Raw genomic sequence first — 19,436 nt, 5'->3', positions numbered from 1 at the left:
CTATGACTCCATTTCTAATCCTGATATTCTTATATTGACAACATGATAGCCCATAAATAGCTTCTCAGGAAAAAGCAAAATTGATCGTACATCATTTCAAATAAAATTAGAATAACAACTTGATTTCTAAGACTCCTGGACTTCTGGAAAACTTTTTTTAACTGAGATGACTGAAATAAAAACTCCTGAAAAATAACAGAATGATGGTGTTTTATACACATTTATTTGAAAGCATAATATATAAGAAAAAGTAGAGTGTCTCACAAAGCATTTGATAAAAAATAGCTTTAAGTACAATTTTTAATCTCTAAAGTCTCTACCAAGGATAAGTATATACACTTTTAGTCATACAAGTGCAATTTTAAAGGCAGCTTTCAGACCTTTTAAGCTACATGATAGCTAATGGCCAGGACATTAAAAATGTGCATTTATAAAAATTTGAGGAAATTCATGAAAATGTTTTGTAAACATTATAAACAAACATCTACCATATAATGTGGGAGGTTTCATAATCTGCTTACAAAATCCTGTCTTTTATAACATTATCTTATAAAGTTATTATTATAAAGTTTTAAACATTCTGGTTTAAATTTCCTTGTCACCTTCACTAATATCAAGCACAGTTTGTACTACACATATATATACACACTACTTTTTCCCTTGCATAATGTTCCTCCCTAAGAATATCTTTAGTCTGAGGAAAAATCAGAGCATAGCAAAATGCTGCTTTAACTGCTTAATTAAATGTTGCGTGTCCACGTGATCTGGAAATGCTACTTCAGACTTTTGAGCAGCAATGTAGCTCCTCTGTAGATCACCCATCTGTAAGAAAGACCAGACCAGAATAAGACCACAGAATGAGAACCAGAAAAAAAAAAAAAAGACATAGTATCTGCACAATGTAGAAACCCAAGGTGAATTGCTTGATCGTGCTACTTTGATTTAAAATTTTTTTCACCTAGATTACAATTCAATCTTGAAAAAATGTAAGAAAAGTAAAATAACCAATTACATAAATAATTTCTGCTCTATTACAGTTGTCTAGTTATGAATTCATAAACCTGTGTTTTCTTTTCCTGTCACTGATAGTTATCATAAAAATAAATTGGTATCTGCATGCTAAAACAGCCAGCTCTCTAAGAAAACTATTTGTAATGTACCACAGACAATGACATATTTTGATTAGGGTATTATCTTTTAGACAGAAAATTCAAGTAAAAACTATTGTATTTAAGATACAATAACATGCTCTAGGAGCTTTTAAATGGTTGCTAACACAGTAATGTTGGGCAGATAACCTGGTTTTAAAAGTTTATAAAGGACATATCTTATTTTCAATAAACTTTGTGTTAAAGTCCAGTCCCCAAGAAAAACACACACAGTAACCAAATCCATCTGAATGTATCTTGATTCCTGTATACATTTCTAAAAAGAGAAAGCTTTTTAGTGTGTACACACCAAAAAAATCAAAAAAAATCTAGATCATTCACTTCTGGTAGTTTTTTGGTTACATGCATATGAATTAAAAACGTAAGTTTCCTTTTTTAAATCATAGCATTTCTTTTCAACATGCAATTTTCTCTTGTGGAAATGTAGCCTTTGGCTTAAAGAAATATTTCACTTGCATTATATATTATTAAAATGTAACAATAATCCTGAAAGAAAGTAATCAAGGCTTCTTTGTGGTTTAACTAAGTGGCAGCACAGTGCAGTGGAAAATATGTGGGAATCCTTGGGAGCTGGGCATGAATTCTGCCATGGGACTCCAGGGAAGTCTTTTAAGTTCCAGAAGCCCTGGGTTCCGTTAGAATATAAGCTGCATGAGGTAGAGGTTTCTGTCTTACTCATTGCTAACATCCTCTGTGCCGACAACAGCGCCTGGTACGTAGCAGAGGCTCAACAAATGAAACATCAGTTGTATGAAAAAATGAGTAGGGGAGGTAAGTGTTACCTACATCGCAGGGTTGTTGAGAGAATTAGCGGTTCAGAGAGCACCTGGAACAGTGGCCAGCACTTAACAAGAACTCAAAAATGACAACTTATGAATAACAGCTTATTTTATTTTCAAAACAGAAATGAAAGTGCAAATGACTTCACATTCATGCCATGAAAAATGATTTTTATAATGTCTTTTGTTCTATAAAGAAAGAGTCTTTACATCAGCAAACAGTTTTAGCCATTTCCTTATCCTCAAAACTCACCTTCCATGTTAAAGCAAGGTTTCTAAGTAAAAGTTATTAGATGACTTTTGTTTGTTTCCTCTTATTGTTAAAATGGCACATGATTCCTTTTAGCTCTTGGATGTTAACTTACTTGTAACACAGTATCAACGGTTGCATTTTTCCCATATTGTTCATAGCTAAAACAGCTTTCACTAACATCCCTAAGTTTACAGCATCATGCCAGACTTGATGGCAGTATGACCTACAAATAATATACAGGATTTCCTTGCTGCAAACGCTAATTACTAAATCCTTCCCAAACCAGGAGTTAATGAATAGTTTTTCAATGATTAAATGTCATATTTGAAAACATAAAATAATTCTTCTGCAATCTATAATGGTGTTAAGTTAAGCTAATATTCAGTGATAAATATACTTAAAATGTATTAAACTGTCCCTGGAAGTGAAGACGTATGTGTACATAATAATTAGGTGTTGAAAAAAATAATTTCTCTCAGCAAGTTATGGGTAGAATGTCCTTATTTAACTGTACATTTTTTAAAAGCAAGAAAGAAAAACAAACAGGTCAGATGATAAATTGACAAAGAAAGAGAATACCTTATCAGAAACTGTTGCAAAATTAAAATGCGGCTCATACATGTGGGGTGCTAAAGATGAAGCAGTTTGTAACAGTGCTCTTGCCTGTGTTAAAAAAAAAGAGAAAGAATGAAAGAAAAGAGAAACCAAAGTTATATGAGCATATATTAGCACTGTATTTGTGATTTTTTTTTTTTTTGGTAAAAGAATACTTTACCCAGGATAGGACTTTAATAAACATAATCCTGTAATAAATAAGATGAATTCCTCATGAAATATAACTTACTGATAACCAGGAACTACCTATATCTTGCCAAAATTATATTAATAATAAAATGCTTCAAAATATGGAGAAAATGATGGAATCCAAAAGTTATGTGAGAAACACTGATCTTACAAAGTTTATATTTCAGTATGATGTACAACTGAAAAATAATGTTCTCAATGCTAAAAAGTCTTATTAATCTGGTTTTTGTTGATGTTGATTGATTTAGTAGGCTTCTAATTACCTGTTCTCTAATGCAACAACAAAAACCACCAAAAAACCATTGTAAATTCAAATCCCCAATTTCTGTGCTGGATGACACTGAGCAAGCATTTATTATACTGCTGACCTGAAAATGACAACTGAAGGCGACTGAAAATGACAAGGTTTCTGTTCTCTAAAGTACTCAAAAGACAAAATTCACATCATTTTTTTGTCCCCTCTAGACTCAAAGGATCACACATTGCAGAGACCGCTGAGAGACATGAGATGCCCGTACACTCATTGTTAAGATCACAAACTCAGCATTCCAAACTGCCAAACAGCCTTTCAACTTGTAGCCAAACTTCTATGTATGACCCTGAGGACAAATTCTTTTATCTTTTTTTAATGGAAAATAAATAATAGTTTAAATAGGATGGTGGATATTAATTTTTTTGTTTTATGATTTGCTATTTTTTTTAAATTGAGCTATAATTTTTAATAATAATGAAGCCTTTCACCAAAACATTTCAAATCAATTGTATGCTGGAGAAACTACAGTAAGTAGGAGGGAAAGAAAATCACCAACATGGAAACAGAGAAAATCATAAAGAACACTTGCTTCACATGGACACAGGCAAAGTTCTATAACAGAACAAGTTCCCATTTTAGAGTAGTTAGTTTTTGTTTAAAAAATACAAATCCATCTTATTTACTTCGGGAAAATTTTGTGAAACAAAGGCAGCATCCAGTGACGTTTCTTTGCTTGTTTTATTAAGTTTTTCAATGTGCTTAGGAGACCAGGCTGGAGGTTAACATCCTGGCGTGCTGCTCACTGCGTCTGTGACCTTGGGTAGTTACTTACCCTCCTCTAGTCTGTTTCTTCATCTGTAAAACAGAGAATGTAATATCTATCGATGTTGATTGCCATTAATATTGTATGAGTGTATTCAGCATTTTAAACTTCTTGTTATGTAAATAATAACAGTAATAATAATACAATTTATTAAGCATCTATCATGTACTTTTACTATGCCAAGGGCTTTGCATGCACAATCTGCTCATCTTCACAAGGACACCTTAGGGTCAGTACTGTTATTACTCTATTTTATTTATCATCCACTCATTCCGCTAATACTAAGCACCTACCAAGTGTCAGGCAATGTTTTCAATACTGAAAATATAGCAGTTAGAAGACAGTGAAGGTCCCTGCTTTCATGCAGCTAGCATTCTACATTCTACACATAAAGATGAAAATATCTGATAAAATGATAAGTATTGTGAAGAAAAAAATAGTAGGAGATGTGATAGATGTGACAGCACCTGAGGGCTCCTTTAGACTGATGTTCAAGCAGGCCTTTTAAGCTAAGACCTGAATGATAAAAAGAAAAGAGTCATTTCAGGATCTGAAAGTATTTTCCAAAGGCACTACAGTAAGAACAGGCACTGCCCAGCAGCAAGCAGCTAATGTTTCTGGAAGTCAGTAGTGGCAAAAGATACAGTCTGGCGGGACCCAGAGGCTAGATTAGGTGGGGCCCCGTAGGCTAAGGTTTGAAGTTCAAATTTTATTCCAAGTGCAAGGAGAAGCCTTTGGAGGGTGCTAAGCAATGTAGTAATAAAATAATCTTGTTTTTTAAAAATATCCTCTAGGCCAGTGGTCCCCAACCTTTTTGGCACCAGGGACCGGTTTTGTGGAAGACAGGTTTTCCACGGGCAGGGGTGAGGGATGGGGGGACGATTCAGACGGCGATGCGAGCGGTGGGGAGCGATGCGGAGCGGCAGATGAAGCTTCGCTCGCTCGCTCGCCCGCCGCTCGCCTCCTGCTGTGCCGCCCGGGTCCTAACAGGCTTTAGCCCAGGGACTGGGGACCCCTGCTCTGGGCTGCTCTGAGGGAGATGTATTATAGGGTGCGCCTACCTGCTGATGGAAGTGGAAACAAAAGCAATAGCTCGGAGACCCTTGTAGTCACCCAGGCAGGAGATGAGAGCAGCTTGGAGAAGGGGGCCGGGAGGGGAGGACTGAAGAGGTGGGGATAGAACTGGCAGGGCTCACTGGACAGCACGGAGGCAAAGGGTGGCAGGGAAGGCACTCAGAAAAGACAGGTTTCGAGGGTGGGTCCTAGGGTTTTGGCTTGAGCAGCTGGATGGCGGATGGGGGGGCGGTGTGAGTGGTGGAAGAGTTCACGAAGGTAGGGAAGCCTGGGGAGGTGCAGATTTGTCCTAATAAAATCAAGTGTTCTATTTTGGATACTGAAAGGTTAAGTAACTTGTCCAAGGTCACACTGCTAATACGTGACAGAGCTGCGATCAAACCCAGGCCAGTCAGACTCCAGAGCTCATTTTAAAATTATAACGTAAAGAGAGCTGCACGTGACAGCTTTTCTTTGAAGAAAGAAGACTGTCCACAGTAACCCAGTAGTTCACTGACCTGTTCGACGTGGCCCTTCCGCATCTCCAGCACGGCCAGGTTGTTGTAGGCCTCTGCGTGGTTATTGTTGTTGACCAGAGCCAGCCTGAAGCACTGATGGGCCAGATTTGTATCTCCTATCCCCTGCAAAAGAAAAGCACAAACTCGTACACACAAATCCATTCACTTCCTCCTGCCAGCTCCGCCCCCTTTCCTCATACAAATCTTTCGGCCACCACAGAATAAACAACAAGTACCAACACAGGAGTCAAGTGTGAATTGTACATAAGAGGATTTAACCTAAGAAGATAAAATGAGCTGCAGTGACCCCTAGCAATCTCCAAATTGCCACAAAGACTGTCACCAAACCTGGATTTCCAATATCTGAAAACTTCTTCAAACTAACATGCGGCTACCTTCTCTATTACAGAAATTATATTACAGAAACAACATACCACAGCTACATGTCCCAAGTTGTACCAGACGTCAGCTACCTCTTCTTCATTTTCAGCCAGAGAAAGGGCACGTTCAAATGAGGTCAGAGTCATATCATACTGTTGGGCATAGAAGCAACAGAGCCCCAGGTTGTTAAAAAGCTGGCAGTTATAGACACCCATCTGCAGGAGTCGCCTTTTGGAAAAAGAGCACACATATTTTGGTGTCAGACCAACTTTATAAATATGAAGACATATTGTTTACAAAGTTAGAAATGAATTCACTTTATAATTTTTACTACCCTCCAAAGAACATAAAGTATTATAGTAAATGAAAAATATTTTAGAGCAAATACAAAAGTATGTCTTTTGTAATGGTACTAGTCATAGGAAATGCATCCAGAGGCAAGGTCAGAATAACTTACATAACTTTTTTTTTCCCCAAAAGCTTTGTTAGAGAATCAAAATAATCAATAAATAGTCACATAAAGTAAAACCCACACATTTTTGCCTCATACAGCTTTGGTGCTTGTAGGTAAATTTCTAAGAGCTTCTAGTCAAATTTGAGGCCTGTGTTTAGCATTTTACCGCCAAGTTTTCAGCTGAGTTGGATGCTGTTTTTGGTTATTTGTATTGTGTGGTTTAGCTGCATCTAATGACCTCCGATTAGCTTCTACTCAGGAAGACAAGATTGTCAGAGGATCCCCACATTATCCACTTAGCTTTCACACTGCAGCTCAAGAACCTCATTTTGCTTCTATGTGTCATTAATCCCAAAGGATGAGAGTTCAAATAAGCATATGAAAATCACCCCAGCTGCCCCAAGGAACCCATGAGCCACTGTGGGGGTAGGCGAGTGGAGTCAGCTGTATGTGCACAGGCTACATTCATATTATTGTTTTATGCTTCAACATATATTTGGAAAGAACTCTTGTCAGCTGCCAGTTATCTCCTTGTATACTACCCAGGGGCTAAAGAGGAAATCATAATTTAAAAATTAATTTCAGGAACCATCTATAGGATAAAATAAGTACGTGTTCAAAGAACCAGTGAGAATAATTTGTTTAGATTTTGAAAAAATATTTGGACAAGAGTTGACAATACTTCACAAAACCGGAATCCTGTTTAAGGTCCTCATCAGGATTAGGGCCTGGGGCCCACTGCTCTTTGCAAGTCACATTACTATTTTACCTTCAGGGTCTTGATATTATGTACAGTGGTATTAATGAGGCAGTGATGTGGAAGTGCTTCTAGGAACTGTTAACCTATTATTGGTGGATAACAAAACGGCCAATTTATACAATGACAAGGTGTTAAAAACTCAGGCAATTATCCAGGTGTGTTTCTGCAAGATGCCAAATACTTGTGCATTTCCAAATTATTAGATATAGCTTTAATATTCATAAAACATCTGGGTGCTTGAATTTTTAGTCTCAGATAGACGTGGCCTAAACATTATTTCTCTACATTTTCATCCCATCTTTATTACTGTTGCATCACTATTTCATAGGAAAGCAGTTCTACAAATTGAATGTAAAGTGCACCTGTAAAACCGGAGAGCTACTTCTGGTTGATCAGAGTAAAAATGGTTGCTTCCAATGCATGCAATGGCTTCCACATGAGTATTGTCCTGTATCAAAACCTCTTTGTAGTATTCAGTGGCTGATGAAATATTGTTCATTTCCTATTCTCCATCAAGACAGAAGAGCAATACTGTATTAATATTGGACAAGAAATTATTTTTATTCTGACTGGTTTACATTATTTTATTCAATTAAATATTTATTAAGAGCCTACCATATGCCAGACTCTGTTCTAGGCCCTGGGGACACAATGTGAACAATAAGATAAAATTACAGTCAGCCCTCTGTATCTGCAGGTTCCATAACCACGATTTCAACAAGCCACAGATCAAAAATATTCAGAAAAAAATTCCAGAAAGTTCCAAAAAGCAAAACTTGAATTTGCTGCACTAGCAAGTATTTATATAGCATTTACATTGTAGTTATAGCTATTTATATAGCATTTACATTGTATTAGGTATTATAAGCAATCTAGAGATGATTTAAAGTATACAGACGGATGTGGGTAGGTTATATGCAAATCCTACGCCATTTTATATAAGGGCCTTGAGCGTCCATGGATTTTGGCAACCAAGGGGTGCTGGAACCAATCCCCCCGGATACGGAAAGATGGCTGTACTGTCCTCAAGGAGGTTACATCTGGTAGGAAGACAAACAAATGAACAACTATCTAAGAGGAAGTTCTTTCAGTTTTTCACCACTGAGTATGATGTTAGCTGTGGGTCTGTCATATATGGACTTTATTATGTTGAGGTATATTCCTCTATGCCCATTTTCTTGAGAGTTTTTATCATAAATCAATGCTGAATTTTCTCAAAAGTTTTTTCTGCATCTATTGAGATGATCATATGGTTTTTAGTATTCAATCTGTTAATGTGGTTTATCACATTGATTGATTTGCGAATATTGAAAAATCCTTGCATCCCTGGGATAAATCCCACTTGATGACGGTGTGATCCTTTTAATGTATTGTTGGATTTGGTTTGTTAATATTTTGTTGAAGATTTCTGCATTTCCTCTAAGATCAGGAACAAGACAAGGATGCCCACTCTCACCACTTTTATTCAACATAGAGTTGGAAGTCCTAGCCACAGCAACCAGACAAGAAAAAGAAATAAAAGGAATCCAAATTGGAAAGGAAGAAGTAGAACTGTCACTGTTTGCAGATGACATGAGACTATACATAGAAATTCCTAAAGACACCACCAGAAAACTACTAGAGCTCATCAATGAATTCAGTAACATTACAGAATACAAAATTAATACATAGAAATCTGTTGTATTTTGATACACTAACAACAAACTATCAGAAAGAGAAATTAAAGAAACATCCCATTTACCATTGCGACAAAAAGAATAAAATACTAGGAATAAACCTACTAAAGGAGGTAAAAGATCTATACTTGGAAAACTATAAGACACTAATGAAAGAAATTGAAGATGACACAAACAGATGGAAAGATATACTATGTTCTTGGATTGGAAAAATCAATACTGTTAAAATGACTATACTACCAAGGCAATCTACAGGTTTGATGCAATCCCTATCAAAATAGCAATGGCATTTTTCACAGAACTAGAAAAAATAATTTTAAAATTTGTATGGAGACACAGAAGACCCTGAATAGCCAAAACAATCTTAAGAAAGAAGAACAGAGCTGGAGGAATCATACTTCAGACTATACTACAAAGCTACAGTAATCAAAACAGTATGGTGGACTTCCCTGGTGGCCTAGTGATTGGGATTCTGGGCTTTCACTGTGATGGCCCAGGTTCAATCCCTGGATCCCTGGTCAGGGAAATCCTGCAAGCTGCACGGTGCAGCCAAAAACAACAACAACAAACAAACAAAACCAGTATGGTGCTGGCACAAAACCAGACAGACATATAGATCAATGGAACAGAATAGAGAGCCCAGAAATAAAACCAGGTACTTATGGTCAATTAATCTACCACAAAGGAGGCAAGAATATACAATGAAGAAAAGACAGTCTCTTCGATAAGTGGTGCTGAGAAAACTGGACAGTTACATGTAAAAGAATGAAATTAGAACATTTTCTCACACCATATTCAAAAATAAACTCAAAATGGATTAAAGACCTAAATGTAACACCAGAAACCATGAAACTCCTAGAAGAAAACATAGGCAGAACACTTTTTCGTATATATCGTAGCAATATTTTTTTGCATCTGTCTCCTAAAGCAGGGGTCCCAAATCCTCAGGCCATGGACCAGTATCAGTCCGTGGCCTGTTAGGAACCGGTCCACATAGTAGGACATGAGCAGTGAGCGAGCGAGCAAAGCTTCATCTGCAGCTCCCCATTGCTCCCCATCACTCGCATTACCACCTGAACCACTCCCCCTCCCCCATCTGTGGAAAAATTATCTTCCACGAAACTGGTCCCTGATGCCAAAAAGGTTGGGGGCCGCGGTCCTAAAGCAAAGGAAATAAAAGGAAAAATAAGCAAATGGGACCTAAATAGACTTAAAAGCTTTTGCACAGCAAAGGAAACCACTGACAGAATGAAAAGACAACCTAATGAATGGGAGGAAATATATGCAACTCATATGACTGATAAGTGGTTAGTATCCAAAATATATAAACAGCTCATACAATTCAACATCAAAAAATAAACCACCCAATTAAAAAATGGGCAGAAGACCTGAATTGATATTTTTCCAAAGAGGACATTCAGATGGCCAACAGACACATGAAAAGATGCTCAATATCATTAATCATCAAAGAAATGCAAATTAAAGCCACAATCAGATATCACCTTACACCTGTCAGAATGGCTGTCATCAAAAAGACCATAACTAACAAATGCTGGCAAGGAGGTGGAGAAAAGGGAACCCTCGTACACTGTTGGTCAGAATGCAAATTGGTGCAGCCACAGTGGAAGACAGTATGGTGATTTCTCAAAAAACTAAAAATACAACTACCATATGACCCAGCAATTCCACTCCCGAGTATATATCTGAAAAAACAAAAACACTAATTCGAAAAGATTCATGCACCCCAAAGTTCATACAATTGCTAAAATATGGAAATAACCTAAATGTCCATCAACAGATGCATGGATAAAGAAGATGTGATTTTATATATATATATATATATATATATATATATACATATATATATATACACATGCACACACATAATAGAATACTACTCAGCTACAAAAGAGTGATAGTTTGCCATTTGCAACAACACGAATGGACTTGGAGTGTATTATGCATAATGAAATAAGTCAGAGAAAGACAAATACTATATCATGTCACTTATATATGTAATCTAAAAAATACAATAAACTAGTGAATATAACAAAAAAGAAACAGACACAGATATAGATAACAAACTTGTGGTTACCAGTGGGGAGAGGAAAGGAAGGATGGGCAAGACAGGAACAGGGGATTAAGAGACACAAATTATTACATATAAAATAAGCTACAAGAATATATTGTACAACACAGGAAATATAGCCAATATTTTATAACCATAAATGGAGTATAACATTTAAAAATTGTGAATCATTATGTTGTACACCTGTAACTTATACAGTATTGTATATCAACTATATCTCAATTAAAAATTACATCTATTAGGGCTTCCCTGGTGGCGCAGTGGTTGAGAGTCCGCCTGCCGATGCAGGGGACACGGGTTCGTGCCCCGATCCCGGAAGATCCCACATGCCGCAGAGCGGCTGGGCCCGCGAGCCATGGCCGCGGAGCCTGTGTGTCCGGAGCCTGTGCTCCGCAACGGGAGAGGCCACAGCAGTGAGAGGCCCGCGTACAGCAAAAAAAAAAAAAAAAAAAAAAAAAAATTACATCTATTAAATTTATCACCAATTTCATCAATACTGTTAGTATTATGAAAATGGTTTTGACCCTATAGACTCTTAGAAAGGACTTCTCCAGGAAACTCTGAACCACACTTTGAGAAATGTTGATAATTAGAATGATTTGGGGGCCTTTCTTCCCACTCCTATTCCCTCATTCCCATGAGGCAAATGAGTATGGCTGTCTCAGCCCCTTCTGGGTCTCTTTAGAAGTCAAATTTCCTATAAGATGCCCACATTCTCTGCCCTGCTGTGTGGAGCAGGCTCTCCTGGGTAGGGTACACTCATGTCTGTGACAGGATGGATTAGTCTGTGTAACTCAGAGGTAGAACAATATTAAGTCCTTTTGGTGATAATCTAGAGCCACATGCTCCAATTCTGCTTTTATCAATAATAAAATTAATGGTTTATCCTCCATTTGTGTGAATCTTGTATCTATTTTTCAGTTGGTTCTCAAATTGGAGAAACAGGAGTGTTATTTATTAGTCCCATAAAACCCTGATATAACATCCACAGATTGATCCAAACTCATGCTTTATATATATTTTTTCACATGCTTTATATTTGAAATTCTTATTCAAGGGGCTTCCAGGATTTGGTTCCTAAAGAGAAGAGGCTTTTTCATTCATTGCTTATAGCTGAAAAATAACTAAACTTTTTTCAAAAAACAGGGATGTTGATACATTTGTTAGTTAACTCTGAGTTAATTTTCTCCTGAATTCTACACTGCTTTTATATGTAACTATTCCACATTCTTAATATTTTAAGAACATAAGAACCCATTAAAAAGTATAAAAAATAATTTCAATAGAAGTATATTTTCTATTTTTTGGTAAAACAAAAGCCTCGTAAAACTAAAAGGAAACAACAAATGAGCATCTTAACTTACCACTCTGTAATCCCCACGCCTATACGTACAATAAGTCCTTCCCTGACATGGGCTGTTTGTGTCCTCCCAAAATTCATATTGAAGCCCTAATCCCCAATGTGATAGTATTTAGAGGTGGAACCTTTGGGAAGTAATTAAGACATGAGTGTGGAGCCCTCATAATTGGGATTAGTGCCCTTAAAGTAGAGACACCTGAGAGATGATCTCTCTCTCCAACATGTAAGGATAGAGCAAGAAGGTATCCAGACCAGGAGGATCTCTCACTAGGAACTGAAATGGCCAGCACCTTGATCTTGGACTTCCTAGCCTCCAGAGCTGTGAGAAATAAATTTCTGTTGTTTAAGTTGCCCAGGTTATGGTATTTTGTTATAGTAGCCTGAGCAGACTAAGACTTTTTCCTTCCAAAGAATAATCTTCACACTCAGGATGTGACTGACCAGTGAGCCTTAATGGCCCCATGAACCATGGGGCCCCCTGAACATGACTTATCTGGTTTCCAGGGCAACAGCACCCCACAGTACAAGGCTTCATTCAGTATTACAGCTGCCAAACTTGGTGTATTAGTCTGCTCGGGCTGCCATAACAAAATACCATAGACTGAGCGGCTTAAACAATAGAAGTTTATTTTCTCACAGTTTTAGAGGCTAGAAGTCCAAGATCATGGCGTCAGCATGGTCAGGTCTAGTGAGGACTCTCTTCCTGGCTTGCACCTTCTCACAGTGTCCTCGCATGAGAGAGAGAAACAGAGACAGAGAGAGAGGGCTCAAGTGCTTTCTGGTGTCTCATCTTATAAGGGCACTAATCCCATCACAAGAGCCCTATCCTCATGAGCTCATCTAATCCTAATTATCTCCCAAAGGCCCTATCTCTAAATACCCTCACATTGGGGGTTAGGGCTTCAACATATGAATTGGGAGGTGGGGGGAGGGGACACAACTCTGTCTGCAACAGGTAGTAATGTCCAATACAAAGAAGACTCCAGCCTCAATGGTCAATTGTTTCAAGGCTTTCAGTTGAATAAAATTACTTTAGTAGTCTGTATCTGTTAATCCCATACTCCTAATTTGTCCCTCCCCCACTCCCTCTCCCCTTTGGTAACCCTAAGTCTGTCTTCTGTGTCTGTGAGTCTGCTTCTGTTTTGTACACCTGAAATTAAGACAATATTGTAAATCAACTATACTTGAATAAAAAAGAAAAAAAGAACATCTTAGAATGTTTGTATACTTGATTGATGGGTATGGACTTAATTTATGTAATCTCTAGGAATTTTAGACTGAAACTAACATGTTTTTGACAACCTTACATGCAGTTTTTCAAACTTGTTATTATAAAATACATGCTGATGTTAAATAAATATAAATGCATGTTTAAAAATCTCATAAGTAATTACAAATAGCCTCCAAATGGCTTGTACCAATGTACACTCCCAGCAACAATGTTCATACGTGACCTCTGTTCCTCCACACCCTTGACAACCTTAAATGTCACGGAACTTATTCATCTTTGTTAACCTGATTAAGTAAAAAATGACATTATTGTTTGAATTTTTATTTCTTTAATCATTACTGAGGTTAGACATTCAACACACCAGGTATTTACATTTCTTTTTCTGTGAATTGTGGATTCGTGTCTTTTGCCAGTTTTCTTATCCTGTCTCTTGTCCTTTTATTATTGGCTTATGTGTGTGAGGGGCTTGGGTGGGAAACCACCCTCCTGGGCTCAGGAGAGCTGGAGACACAGCTGTGGCTCGGGGATCCCTGGACACCGACTGTTTTCTCCTTCCGGATGCAATGAGCCTCTGCTGATGCTGAATTCAGTTCAAAACCCAGTGAGGGCCTGTGTTTATAAACATTCCCTTCAGAGGAGAAGCACAGATGGTTTGGTTGAGTTCTTCCAGATGTGTGTTAACCGGCGCCGGTATGAAAGGGCAGCGGGGTAGCTGAAATGCAGCTGGGGTTTGGCTGTTGTCTCATCTTTGGGGGGACTTTACTGGCGTGGAGACGGTCAGCAGCCACTGTGTGGGCTGGAAGGACAACAACGGTCACACTGTGATCTCACCTCCACAACTGCTCTGAGGAAATACCGAGTTTCCGTGTTTACATGCTTGACCAAAATGAGAATTTATAAGTGTGTGTATGCACAGGTATGTGTCTATGTGTAATTCTCCATCAATTGGAAACCACCTGAAACCCAGCAATTGTTAAGCAATGTATAAACTGAGGAAATGAAAAGTAGCCCTTTTTTCTGTCCCAGGTATGGCAAATATGTGCCCTGTTTGATATTTTTACCTTTTTTTGTTTGGGTTTGCTTTTATTGGTATTTTTGTTTTTACAATACAGAAAAATTAACTTTTACGTTCTCAAATTTATCAATTTTTTTCTGTTATGGCTTTCTGACTTAGTTTCATGGTCAGGAGGGTCTTCCCCATTCCAAGTTTATACAGATAATTCATCTGTATTTTCTTCTGGAACATTCATGGTTTTAAATCTTTGAGGCACCTGGTAGCAATGGGTTCTTTTAGTATAAGAAATCATTACTCATCCAGCTCTGTTTCTAAACTATTAAATAATCCAATAATCCAATTGGTTTAATAGACAATCTTTAGCACATAAATTTTCATACGTATGAATAAACACAGATTCTATTTTTGCCCTTTAAATAATATCTTCAAGCATATAAATGTCACTTCAAGTGTATAAACAACTGTGGTATCATTTAAGTTATTTTATAGTAGCTATTAGTGGTTATTTTTGAACCAGTTCACAGAATATTAACTCTAATTAGATTTTTAGTTATTTAAAACAAAACTGCAAATAAGGAAGTGAATTTTGCAATGATTCTCAAACTCTGTTATACTTCAGAATCACCTAGTGAGCTTGCTAAGCAGACAAAAACCTACATCCCACCTTCCAGGACATCTGATTCAGAAGGCAGAAAATGGGCCTCACTCTCAAAACACTCCCAAAGTCACTTCTATTCACAGTAAAGTTCAAGGACCACAAGAATAATATTTCCTAGGGTAATGTTTCTCATTCCAAATACCTTTTAACATAGAACAATTCAAATAAAGTTTACCATACAAAGATTTCCAGTGTATTCCTTTTCTCCTTATGTGACAATGGATTGAGGGTTAATTACTAAAGTCTGTTCCTTAGCGTTGCAGCCTACACAACATATGCCTTAAGGGACTTCTGCATGTCTATCATACTTTTCTCTGGAGGGATTCTTTTCCTTTATGTTCTTTTTTTTTTATTTATCACTTTCATTTTGGTCTTGTTTCTTCTAAATGAACATGTTGTGCTGCCTATTGTTCATTACTTGTTTTGTACAGAAACTTGTTTAAAATGATTTATCCTTGCTAATTTTATTTGGTTGTGGTTTTAATTTTTCTTGGGGCCTTTTCTTTACTCATTTGAAAGGCAGGCCTTTATTTGAACTGTTCTATGTTAAAAGGTATTAGAAATTAGAAACATTTAGATCCCTATCTCATACCTTTCTCTATACTCTTCTATATGTTTGAAATACTTCATAATGAAAACTTAGTTTGACTAATGCATACACTAAAATCTCTTATTCTGTTGGTAAATCACAGGCCAACAATCATAATTTTATAAACTGTTATCCTTTATAAGACCCCCAAGGGACTATGACCTTACTTAAGTAGCATATAACCTCAATTTTACATCAACTTTTTGAATGATATGAACCTTACCTCATAGATCCTGGCAATTCCACAAAGTAGGCCTACGTCTCCTGGAAACTTATCTAAGCCTTGTTTGAAAAGATTTAAAGCAGTCACAGGTTGATCCAATGAGATGTAAACCTAAAACCAAGATATATTTCGATAAAAGTACTGGTTCTTAAAATAATAGCATTTGTTATGACAAGTTTATAATTATTGCTTAGTAATAAATTATCTCCTAGATATTACAGTAAAAAAATTTCAGAAATCTGTTGGATTAATTTCCAATAATGATACTATACTTTTATCTCCACATGTTGTATATGAAGCATTCATTCACTTATTCATTCAGCAAACACTTACTGTGGACTTACCATTGTCACAGAGACTGGCCAGGACTAGAAAAGAAAGGATCAAGGGAAAATCTTTCTAGGATGGAACAGACATAAGTATATCTATAGGCTGGCACTAAAGACCAATTATGAGGCTGATTTTGAAGATGCTGGAGAAAGAGGGGATGACCCATGGAAGAAGGTCTAAGAAGGAGCAGCCGGGGAGAGCCTCTGGAGATGGTGGTTTGGGAGAAGGACCCTCAGAAATAGAGGAGAAACAGATTTGTAGGGTACAGAGTCAGGGAGTTGAGAGGGTTGGCACTTGATAGTTTCTGCTTAATTAGCAACTGGAACATTAGAATGGATAAACCATATACTTATTAGGAATTTCTAAAATAAGAGAATTATAGTTTTATGTATAGAAACATAAGATTATGGCATTTTTTTCATGATCTTGGATCCTCTGTTTCTTCCTAAACATTCAGACTGTGCTTTGAAGAGGCCCAAATGGATACACAGAAAACTGCTTGCAGTGTTTACTGCTAAAGTATGAGATTAGAGGGAAGGGTATGGATGAAAACTTTTCAATTATTACCTTACATGCTTCTGAACTGCTTTTTAAAATACAGTAAGTATATAATTCCATATACTAAGTAATATAAAATAGTTAATAATTTTTAAATTAACAATCTAAAATTTTAAGAAATAATGTGGTTCCTAAAATCTGCTTGGTCTCTATTACTGAGAAATAATTCCTTCACATATTAAAGAAAATACGTAAATTGTACCTCTATATAGTCATGTAGGCAACAATGGATTTAAACAAATCAATTTATGAAAAAATAGTCAAATTAGAACTATTAAATATGACTCTAGTCGTATTTAACAATAGTTAAAAAGTACTTTTTTTAACCACGTGGCAAGTGATTATCAATTAAGATGATAGTCAAATACTGTGACCTGAGTTATAATTTCAAGTTGTCAGAAAAGTTTACTGTGATGTTTAGAAAACTCTTTAAGAATTTTAACATATAATGTATAGAAGATACTTAGAACCAGATAGTTTCAAATATTTCTGAAAAACCACTATAAACATACTAAGATTATCACAGTAAGTTTATATGGCAGAACTTCCATTTTGTTTTTTTAGTATGCAAATGTTAATACCATATTTTTTTTGAATTTTATTTTATTTATTTTTTTATACAGCAGGTTCTTATTAGTTATCCATTTTATACATATTAGTGCAATACCATATTTAGAAAGTAGTAGCACTTCCTTTTATATCTCATCTTCTTTTTAACCTCCTTTACCACACTTTTTTTTTTTTTACCACACTTCTTAAATTTAAAAAATTCTTAAAGATATAGCAAGATGATATCCTAACCACCACTTCAACAAATGTTTCTTTAAAGTAGCCTTGGTGAGGGTAAAGAAGTAACTTTATTCCAATACTGAAAATTCTAGGTGGCCCTTCACTTCTGTTGTGGTTTGTGGATGGCACTACAGGGCAGTGAGTCAGCTCTGGAATCAGAAATTCCTGAGTTTGAATGCTGGCAAATAGCCAAGTGAGCTTGACAGTCTGAGTTACCCTCTTTAAGTCTCCCTTTCCTTAAGAGCACAAAGGAAATGTTAAAATCTGCCTTGTGGTGTTGCTATGAGGGTTAAATTGCATATGGAACAGACCCGATAGAATACCTTACCACTGAGTAGGTGCTCAGCAAATGGGAAATATTGTTTTTGTAATGATAGCAGAGCCAAAAAGTGAAGGACCTACATAAAAACAATCCCTGCTCTCCGTAGTCTGCTTAGGTGGGAGACAAGTGTGCTGCAGAAAAGTGCCTCTCTGGGGCTTGTTACCCATGGGGGTAGTAAGCCTGTGGCATTTTCTTCTGTTCTAATGGGCAGAATTTCAAAGGTGTTGTCTTATTTTTCACAGCAATCAATTTTTCCTGAGATGGGTATTCTCCGTATGTTCTCACCTTTTCCCTTATTATTAAAAAAGAAAAAAACAAACAAACAAACTTAAGTCTGAACACACTAACTTGTCAAATATTCCTAAAGAAACTGGTAACTCTCCCCATGCACTTGTCAGAATTTAAACATTTACCCTGAGAAGACAAATTCCACTCAAATTAAGAATACTTACTTTTGCCAAGTAGAGAAACGTATCTACCATTTCCTGCTGCTTCAGGGCTGATTTAAATTGTTTTTCTGCTTCACGATACATTCCTAACCTAAGAACAGCCATTTAAAAAATTAGACATTCAATTTAAAATAAATACTACAGCATTTATTCATACCTTGAGGATATGAATTAGAGACAAATTACATCTGTAAGAGTAAGCATGTAGCAAAGAAGGTGATGTTATACACACATACATATTAACATGTATGTTTATATAGTTTAGGAAAAAGATTCCTGTTTTCCCATATTCACTGCCTAATGCTTAAATGGTATGTAAAGAGTCTGTCTGAAGCCTAGTCACAGCAGGACTAATAGCTGCCAGGGAGCAAGGTCACACCAGTTCACCACCCAAAGAGCTTATGATCAGCTGACATATGTCACATGACCTCAATAAATGCTTAGAGCCTCCATCTTATTGGAAGAACTGAAGATGACATTTCTTTGAAAACACCTGCTTTGAGATAAAAGCCCATTTTTTTAAAGTGAGGTATAACTGACATACGTTATATTAATTTCAGGTGTACAACATAATAATTTGATATTTGTATATATTGCAAAATTATCATCACAGTAAGTCTAATTAACATCAGTCACCATACATAGTTACAGAATTTTTTCTTGTGATGGGAACTTTTAAGGTTTACTTTCTTAGCAACTTTCAAACATGCAATATAGGATTAACTATTGCTGCAATGCTGTATGTGACATTCCCATGACTTATTTTACAACTGGATGTTTGTACCTTTTGACTCCCTACACCCACTTGGCCACCCCCTACCCTCCAGCTCTGTCAACCACCAATCTGTTCTCTGTATCTATGAGCTTTGTTCTTTATTTTATTTTTTTAGATTCCTCACA

The 19,436-nt window shown here is 36.6% G+C and overlaps 1 protein-coding gene across 3 annotated transcripts in view; it reads right to left on the bottom strand.

Annotated features, from left to right (window-relative positions):
* Nucleotides 1–242: 242 nt before the first annotated feature.
* Nucleotides 243–19,436, bottom strand: part of TTC8 (tetratricopeptide repeat domain 8) — a 51,347-nt gene continuing 32,153 nt past the window's right edge. The window contains exons 8-15 of one of the 3 annotated variants that reach the window (XR_014293830.1): nucleotides 18,540–18,627; nucleotides 16,089–16,199; nucleotides 7,610–7,749; nucleotides 6,087–6,261; nucleotides 5,653–5,775; nucleotides 4,091–4,113; nucleotides 2,781–2,864; nucleotides 696–822 (exon numbers count right to left, since the gene is read on the bottom strand). Coding sequence is in view for 2 of the 3 variants with exons in the window: in XM_082618193.1 (XP_082474319.1) it covers nucleotides 706–822; nucleotides 2,781–2,864; nucleotides 5,653–5,775; nucleotides 6,087–6,261; nucleotides 7,610–7,749; nucleotides 16,089–16,199; nucleotides 18,540–18,627 (838 nt within the window). In the remaining variant the exon portion in view is untranslated. Of the gene's footprint in view, nucleotides 823–2,780; nucleotides 2,865–4,090; nucleotides 4,114–5,652; nucleotides 5,776–6,086; nucleotides 6,262–7,609; nucleotides 7,750–16,088; nucleotides 16,200–18,539; nucleotides 18,628–19,436 lie in introns of all 3 variants that reach the window. The other 2 variants (XM_082618193.1, XM_082618192.1) reach the window with 2 other exon arrangements.

Source organism: Mesoplodon mirus (genome assembly GCF_964341445.2).
Source record: "Mesoplodon mirus genome assembly, chromosome: 4".
NCBI lineage: Eukaryota > Metazoa > Chordata > Mammalia > Artiodactyla > Ziphiidae > Mesoplodon > Mesoplodon mirus.
Note: the sequence above shows the minus strand (reverse complement) of the source record. Positions and strands in the feature narration are given on the sequence as shown.